Consider the following 8270-nt stretch of genomic DNA (forward strand, 5'->3'; position numbering starts at 1 on the left):
CGCAACTTGGGCATGTGCCCTGACCGGGATTCAAACCACAACTTCCTGGTTCACAGGTCAACGCTCAACCACTGAGCAACACTGACCAGGCCCAACACTGTTCTAAGCTCTTCACCTAGTCACTCCTTTAACCCTCACATGGAGATGGGGTCTAGTGTTATTCCATTTTACAGATGAAGAAGCCAAAGGAGAGAGGTTCAACAGCTTGCTCAAAGCCCTGCAGCTAGTAAGTGGGGAGGGGGAGACTAGATTCTAAACACAGGAAGTCTGGCTTTTAACCCCTGGCTCTCTGGCAGATTGGTTTTTTGTTTTTAAATATATTTATTATTCATTTCAGAGAGGAAGGGAGAGGGAGAGATAGAAACATCAATGATTAGAGTGAATCATCGATGGGCTGCCTCCTGCAGGCCCCCTACTGGGAATTGCGCCCACAACCCAGGCATGTGCCCTGACCAGGAGCCAAACCATGACCTCCTGGTTCATAGGTTGATGCTCAACCACTGAGCCATACAGGCTGAGCAGAATTGTCTTTTAAACACAGAAATAAAATCAGACATGATTTTAGAGCAGAACAAAGTATCTATAGACAGGGCTTGGGCACCATGGAACTCTGCTGCCTCACACAATCACCTTTTTTTCAGCACTAAGAACTCCCAGGTGTCTGATAAAACTCAAGGTTAGCAGCACTCCCAAAGAACCTTTTTGACAGGGGCAATGAGGAGAATGGGGTAGAGTGGAGATGAGCCCCAACACAGACCAGCCCTCCCTCCCCAACACACATACTTCCTGCATTAGCTGGAACTACATGGGTAAAGGTTTCATGGCTTGAGAGAAGATGACACAGAGGGAAGAGAAAAGGAGAGTAGGAACTTCTCTTTGTCCCCGGGGTTCTTCCCAATCTTGGCTGCTACCAGAATCGCAAAGTTTTCCTAATTTTCCCAATCGGTTTGCTGAATGTCTCCCTCTGGTCCCAGCAACTTCTCCCAGAGGGGGCCTCAGCTCCTGGTTTCCATGGGATGGAAGTGGGAAGCAGACAGAGGATTTGGTCTTCCGCTCCTTGTTCACTTCCATCCCCTGGAGCCCAATAAACCAAGTGCCTGGGTAGAAGCATGAGGAATTCTGCTGCCTCATACACCCCCAAGTACACTGGAGCCTTAGGCCCTGTTGGCAAAGAGGAATGAGGGCGCAGGCAGCTGAGGAGGAGCTGGTGAATACTGGTATAGACTGGTCCTTGCTGAGGCGGGACATTTAGAGACCCTTATTGAAGTAGACAGAAGGTACAAGTTCTCCATACTTGGCCTTGATGGCGTCTTGGAGCTCCTGTTCCAGGTAGGAAACTGGCAGTTCACTGAGGAGAGAGAAGAAGGTTATGAGTATGCCACCTAGACAGCAGCAAATTACCCATCGATACCAACTCAAATACCACCTCTCAAAAGCCCCTTCCCCATTTTTTTCCTTCAAAATTAGTAATAGCTACTGTACAACACAATATGTTGCTTTTACCTCTACTCAGGCCTGTCTTCCTTCTCCCTGGTGCTCAACTTCCACCTTCTCCACAAGATTACAGGCACAGTGCTCGGAACACAGGAGACATCTAACAGATGACCACTGAGCTAAGAGCACTAAGGAAGGGGAGAGTGGCATCTCCTCGGAATATATTCCAGGTCTGTATTCCTACCTGGTCTCCTGGAACGAGTCCGTCCTCCCACCCACCTGATGCTGCCCTTCCATGACATGGTGGATGAAGAGGTTCAATTCATCCACCCTCTGGCAAATAAGAGCCAGAATAAGGACCTGGGTCCAGCCAGGGGAGATTTATCTAATAACCCAAACAGCAGGACAGAGTCTCTTGTTGTTCCCCCGCTTTCTCTCCAAGGCAGCCCTTGCTGCACTGAACGCAGTTCATCCCTTCGGAGACGTGTTCTGGCTTACCATTCATGCAGGGTTAAGAGGCCCCGAGTTTAGGCTGACAGGCACTTGTCCCTGGACAAATGCTGCCCTTCTTTCCCCTCCCTCTCTCCTTCCGGACAGCAAGCAGGGCAGGGAGAGTAGGGGCGGGACATTTGGTAAAACAAAGGAAGGAAGGAATAGCTGATACCATATCTGTGGGAAGAGCCCACATGCCACTGGCACCATGAAGATGAGGCTGGAAAAAAAGGAGAAACCAAAGCATTAGGGGGCATTTCACCACAGGCCATGCCTGAGCCCCCTAAGGGATGGGGGAGATGCCCATTCACTTGGCCTCCCTTCCCAGCTGGCTCCATGACTCCTCTCCCTTCAACCCTTCTCCTGGTTTCTAGGTGCCAGGATACTCATTCTAGCACAGATTAAAATCAGCCAGCCTCCACCCCTCATCCCTTACCCGGATCCACCCCTGTTGTTCAAGCACATGAAGTCACTAGGGAGTGCAGGCAGCAGCCCTAAAGACCACATGCATCCACTGATATGCAGGGGAAGCAGTGAGGTGTGTGAATCCAAAGGCCCTGCTCCTCTATTCACTGAACATCTGGACTGTTGGAGAACAGTGAGGGGCAGGGTTTATCAAACTTCAATGTGCATACAAATAACTCCAGGGGCTCAGAAAAATGCGATGCTGATTTAGGAGGTCTCGGGAAAGGCTTGAGAGTCTTTACTTCGAACAAGTTTTCAGATGATGCGGGTCCAGGACCATGTCTCACAGGCCTTGGGAGTCTAACAGACCTGAGTTCCTACCACAGCTTTGACACTTAGAAGGTGTACAGTCTGGAGCACGTTACCTCTGGGCCGGCAGAGGGAGGACAAGAGTGTCTGCTTTGCAGCGTCACTGCGAGGACTCAATGAGATAACAACCTATGTGCAGCGCCCAACCTGTGGGAACTGCCCACCCGTGGTAATTCAATGAACAGAAGTTTAGCATGTCGCCGAGGACCAATCTCAGCTCCAGCAATTGGGCAAGTGTCTTTCAATGGCTCCAAGCCTTTTTTTAAAGAAGATGATGGCATCTATGCCTCCAGGGCTGGGGAAATTAAGTGAAATTATAGATGTGTAGCACTAGCACAGGGGGCACATTCAATATGTGTTCGTTGTTGTTGCCGTCCTTAGCCCTGTAGTCCTGGGAGGCATGATTAATGATAGGACCCGTCCAGTCGATGGCAGGCACCGAAGAATGCTGCCGTGACGTGGTTTCCTCCCGTGCGAGGTTGGGATGCTTGACAGCCCCAGGCCGTCCCTCATTTTTGTCTCTTCGTGTATTTTATCTATTTATTTACTTTACTGAGATATAATTGACAGGTAACAATGTGGAAGTGTCAGGTGTTGATTTGATACATTCACATATCGCAACATGGTGATCTGAGTGTTAGCTAACACCTCTGTCATGCCGCAAAACGATCACTTCTTTTTCATGGTGGGATTGTCTCTTTTCTTTTTTTTCTTTTGAAATAAAGTTGTTGTGTTCCTCCATTTTCATAATTGAGATTTTATTGTTTTGAAATAAAGTTTTTATTGCTGATAGTATTACAGATACCTCCCATTTGTCTCATCATTTTTGTCTCTTCTCCAGATTAAGGTCAGAGGGAAGACCCTGGGACAGGAGGGTACCCAAGCTCTCTGCCTTCCATGCGCATGTGTGCACAGAGCCTCACTAGCCTGGTTTCCTCCAAAGACATGAGGTGAGAGCTCTCTAGATGGATCACAGGTGTACTGAGCTCCAGCGCTTTGGAAGTCAGGCAAAGGAGTGCATGTTCTTCAACACAAGTGACATCAGAAGACAGATCTTGGTGCCCCAGCTACCACAGAACCCAAACCAAGAAAACATGTTACTCACAAGCACCCACACAGCATAACCTGCAACGGCGCATGCAGGACCTTGACTTTCTGCACAAAAACAAACAAAAGGAAAACTCACATGGGACTTATATACCTCAAGGTGAACCCCACGCCTGCCCCGCGACCAACCAACCAGCCTCAGGTATAAGACTGCTGGCCCTGACGGAGAGGAAAAGGGCTCGCCTTGCCCTCTGTAGACAAGGCCAAGCAACCGGCTATGTTGTCTGAAGCGGGCTGCCAGCGGGGAGTGGGATGATGAGCCCTACTTCAGTGAGATGAAGACTGGCAGCTAGAGGGAAGGAGGAGAGGGCCAGGAGCTCCCAGGCACAGGTGTGGTGGGAGGACTCTGGGCGGGGAAGAGGCAAAAGGAAACCCCACTCACCTGCATGAAGGGCAGTTTCTCCAGCCTTTCCATGACAATGGGCAATAAAACTGAAAGAAACCAGGGAGAAGCCGGGGGGACCTGTAAGACTTTCCCTAAGACTTTCCGAAGTCAGATCAGGGACTGAATGATTCTCCCTCCTTCCACAGAAGCTCCAGAAAATACTTTTCATTTGGGAGAATGTCAGACTTATAGGCATGGCCACTTGACTTGTCCCCCAAGTCCCAGCAGAAGGGTGCTTCCCAAAGCACACCTGCAACAATAGAGCACGTGCCCAGGCCCAAAGTGTCCTCAAGACTCAAAACGATCTCTGAGAGCTCATGCAAACAGACTTTTTATCCTACCCTGTAACATGCCCCTGCTGGAAGCCCAACCAGGGCAGGGGATTTATTTTCGCTACCACTGTCTCCCGGCACCCCACACTGTGTCCAGTACATTGAAGGTACTTAAGAAATATGTGCTGAATAAAAATAACGTAAAATGTCTCAGCAATTGATGTTCCAAGAACTACAGTGTGGTAGTTCAGCATTCAAGCAAACCAGTATGAGAAGCATCGCTGTAGAAGCTGGGGTCCCACCTCCCACCCAAAAGCTGAGTGTGGCTGAGACCTCTATCATGTGCTCCAGGGGCCCCCATCTTACTCATGCCAGGGGCTGCCATGGTGATCCGAGAAATAACCACTTGGGTGATGCCTATGGCCGCAGCTCTCTGAGGGCAGAAAAGAGCAAGTTGTTAGGAATGACCGTATCCAATATCCATGGCTGGACCAGAGTCAGGGTCACAGCCAAGTCTGAGCTGGTAAAGGGGAAGGGACGGACCTGCCAGGGGCTGAGTGGCTTCTCCCAACCTTCACCTACCCAGCCAGCTTCAGGACTTGAAATGAAGCTGAAAGGACATGAGAAATGTCCCAAACAGAGAAATGTGTGTGTGGAGGGGGCGGGAATAGAGGAGAATGAGAGTGGAGTTGGGGAGATCCTGCTCTGACCACTAAGGACAGGACAGGGTCTGAAAGGGAGCTCCCTCCTCCCACCCAAAGGGAGACGTCTGCTCACCCGAGAATGACCAAGCTCATTGTGATTTTTGTCCTTCACGGAGATGCCTTGGATGAGTTCCCTAGACACAGACAGGAGATGCTGGATTTGGGAAAGGGGTGCTGGAAGCCTGCCAGCCATGTGACACACCAGGGGACCAAGGCCAGGGGACCAAGGCCAGGGCACTCACGCTCTAGGGAGCCACCTCCGTAGCCTTGCCCTGTGACCTTCCCCTGCACTCCAGCGAGTGGTATCTGAAGTGATCTAGGACTTTGGCTAAGAGAGCTAGTCCTAAGCCCAGATTGCCTAGGCTGAATCCTGAAACTGCAGTGTGTGTCTGATCATGAGCAAGTTCCCTAATCCTTCTAAAGACTCACGTATCCTCAACTGCAAAATGGAGACAATCCTGACACCCGCTTCATAGGCCTCAGTGTTGTAACAGGAAAATGCTTGCAAAGTGCTTAGTCCGGTGTCTGACACGGAGCGGCTGCACCACAAACAGTAGCTGCTCTGGTTATTGTTCTCAGGCCAGTTCTTGACAGCATTCGCCCCAAAACCAGGTAGATGGCTGGGACTTACTCATTGGATGGAAAGGAGAAACTGGGTGGGGAAGGGAGAGAGTAGAGGAGCAATGTGTATGCACAGCTATCCCGGTAGTGTGCTCTCAGCAAGGGCAAAGTGACACCTTTCCACCTACTAGCAGTTCTAAGAAAATGTGGCTGGAGAAATTGGTGATGATGATGAAGGCCATGATGACAACAGTAGCAATAAAAGCTAACATTTATGTAGCACTTGTTATGTTCTAGGTACTATTTTGAGGACTTTACATCTATTACATCATTCAATTTTATAACAGAGGAACATCTATGCTTTCTCTAGTCAAGAAATAAGAACTGCCCTAGCTGGCATGGCTCAGTGGATAGAGTGTCGGCCTGCAGACTGAAGGATCGCAGGTTCGATTCTGTTCAAGGGCATATGCCTGGGTTGCGGGCTCGATCCTCAGTAGGGGGCTTGCAGGAGGCAGCTGATCAATGATTCTCTCTCATCACTGATGTATCTATTTCCCTCTCTTCCTCTCCCTTCCTCTCTGAAATCAATAAAAATACTTTAAAAAAATTTAAAAAAAGAAAGAAATAAGAACTGAGAGACACAACAGGTTTCTCTTTTTACCTATTCTTAGAGCCGGGTTACCTGGAAAACATCTACCTACTCCTCTGGCTTCTTTCAAAGCTTCTTGGCTCTGTTCTATCTTTGGACACCTCGCTCTGCTGCATTTCATTCTGTAAACCATCCCCAGGGTTTTGGAAGTAGGCAGTGCTCACAACTTAAATACATTTGCAGTTGAAAGGACATGATTGAGTATAAAATGCACAGGCTTATGTCTCCATCCCACACCATCCAAAAAAAGGCTCCCACATACCTGGCACAGATTAAACCTAAATTACCCGCCACTCGTATTGGAGTGGCCATCACTATTAGAGCAGCCAATCCTCAAGGACCCTTCAGAGGCACACCCTGGCAGCCTCCCCCGCACATCCACCCCAGCTCCAAGAAGCCACCCACTGCCTTGGTCTCTTACTTAGTTTCCCTGCTGACCTTGTGGCTTGTAAGGAGGAAAGGGGACCCCTGTACTCACTGCTGTCGCATCATTGGGATATTGACACAGTTAGCAGCAGCTACAGCAGCAAAGGGCACCCAGCGGGCCACCAAGGGGGGAGCTTTCTGTTGGAGAAAGGGAACAATGGGAGCTGTTGAGTCTTGTTGCAAGGTGAGAGTGGAGGGACTTACGGACTACAAAACAAGCGCTACTGCCACACACCCAGACACCCATCTGGGAACCCAAACTCCCTCAGAGGCCTGAGAAAGACCAACCTGGGGACAGCCCTGCTGCATTTCCGATTACTTGGCTAGGCTCTGGTTACACCCCAAGGAAGGGAGATTGGGGAAATGCCTAGTTCTCCCTAGGACTTTGCTGCCCCCTGGTGGCCACCATGCCCACAGCAGCCCCAGGAGTACCTTTGTCAACATGTTCATGCTCACAGCAGTGGTCACCGCAGTAGTTGTGGCTGTGAGGTAGGAAAGGGCCATCTGCCTAGTGGAGGAGAGAGGTGCTTAGGAATGGGGAGCCCTTCGGGCTGAGAGTAAGACCATGGCTTGAGTGAGAAAGTCTGGAAATGAGGCTTCATACCTGAGCAGCTCATGTGGTTTGTCCCGTGTCATCTTGTAGCCTCCCCCTAACTCCAGGTGATCCAGCCCCCTGGGCCTCCTTTCTGTACTTTATTTATATTTGAATTCAACAAACACTGAGTGTCTATTCTGTGCTATATATTGTTCCAGGTACTTCCTTTCTGTCCTTTAAACACACCCAGCTTTTTCCTACCTCAGGATCGCTGCTCCCTACCCAGGGTATTCTTCCCTGGTCTCTTTCTTTTCCTTTTTAATATATTTTTTATTGATTTCAGAGAGGAAGGGAGAGGGAGAAAGAGATAGAAACAAAAATGATGAGAATCATTGATTGGCTGTTTCCTACACATTCCCTTCTGGGGATCGAGCCCAGGCATGTGGCCTGACCACGAATCCAACCATCACCTCCTGATTCATAGGTCAACGCTCAACCACTGAGTCACACTGGCTGGGCTCCCCGGGCTCTTTCATAGCTAAATCCTTATCCTTCAGAACTGAGCTGATACATCAGCTGGATAGGGAGGACTTCCCTGACCAGCCTATCTACACAGACACCTCTCTGCTGTTCTCTGTCTTGTCACCTGTGTGTTTCCTAATGGCGACGATCTGAGATTACTGTACTTGTTTTCATAGAAAACCTTCAATTCTACAAGAAGAAGGACCACAAATGCCTTACTCAAATGTATCCCCAGCACCTGAGCCATTACTGGCATATGTGTAGAATGAATGTAGAAGAAATACTTTTAGAATGAACACATTTTGCCCTAGCCAGTTTGGCTCAGTGTATAGAGCGTTAGCCTGCTGGCTAAAGGGTCCCGGGTTCGATTTCAGTCAAGGGCATATGCCCAGGTCGCGGGCTCAATCTC

The 8270-nt window shown here is 49.4% G+C and overlaps 1 protein-coding gene across 5 annotated transcripts in view; it reads right to left on the bottom strand.

The window, feature by feature from the left end:
• Nucleotides 1–478: 478 nt before the first annotated feature.
• SFXN2 (sideroflexin 2) overlaps nt 479–8270 on the bottom strand; it is a 20571-nt gene continuing 12779 nt past the window's right edge. For 2 of the 5 annotated variants that reach the window (XR_001512664.1, XR_001512665.1), the window contains exons 5-12: nt 7237–7312; nt 6857–6942; nt 5242–5302; nt 4831–4897; nt 4190–4239; nt 3806–3855; nt 1504–2146; nt 1262–1348 (exon numbers count right to left, since the gene is read on the bottom strand). Coding sequence is in view for 2 of the 5 variants with exons in the window: in XM_006756473.2 (XP_006756536.1) it covers nt 1249–1348; nt 2099–2146; nt 3806–3855; nt 4190–4239; nt 4831–4897; nt 5242–5302; nt 6857–6942; nt 7237–7312 (538 nt within the window). In the remaining 3 variants the exon portion in view is untranslated. Of the gene's footprint in view, nt 1349–1503; nt 2147–3805; nt 3856–4158; nt 4443–4830; nt 4898–5241; nt 5303–6856; nt 6943–7236; nt 7313–8270 lie in introns of those variants that run through there. The other 3 variants (XM_006756473.2, XR_001512666.1, XM_015559301.1) reach the window with 3 other exon arrangements.

Source organism: Myotis davidii, unplaced genomic scaffold (genome assembly GCF_000327345.1).
Source record: "Myotis davidii unplaced genomic scaffold, ASM32734v1 scaffold332, whole genome shotgun sequence".
NCBI lineage: Eukaryota > Metazoa > Chordata > Mammalia > Chiroptera > Vespertilionidae > Myotis > Myotis davidii.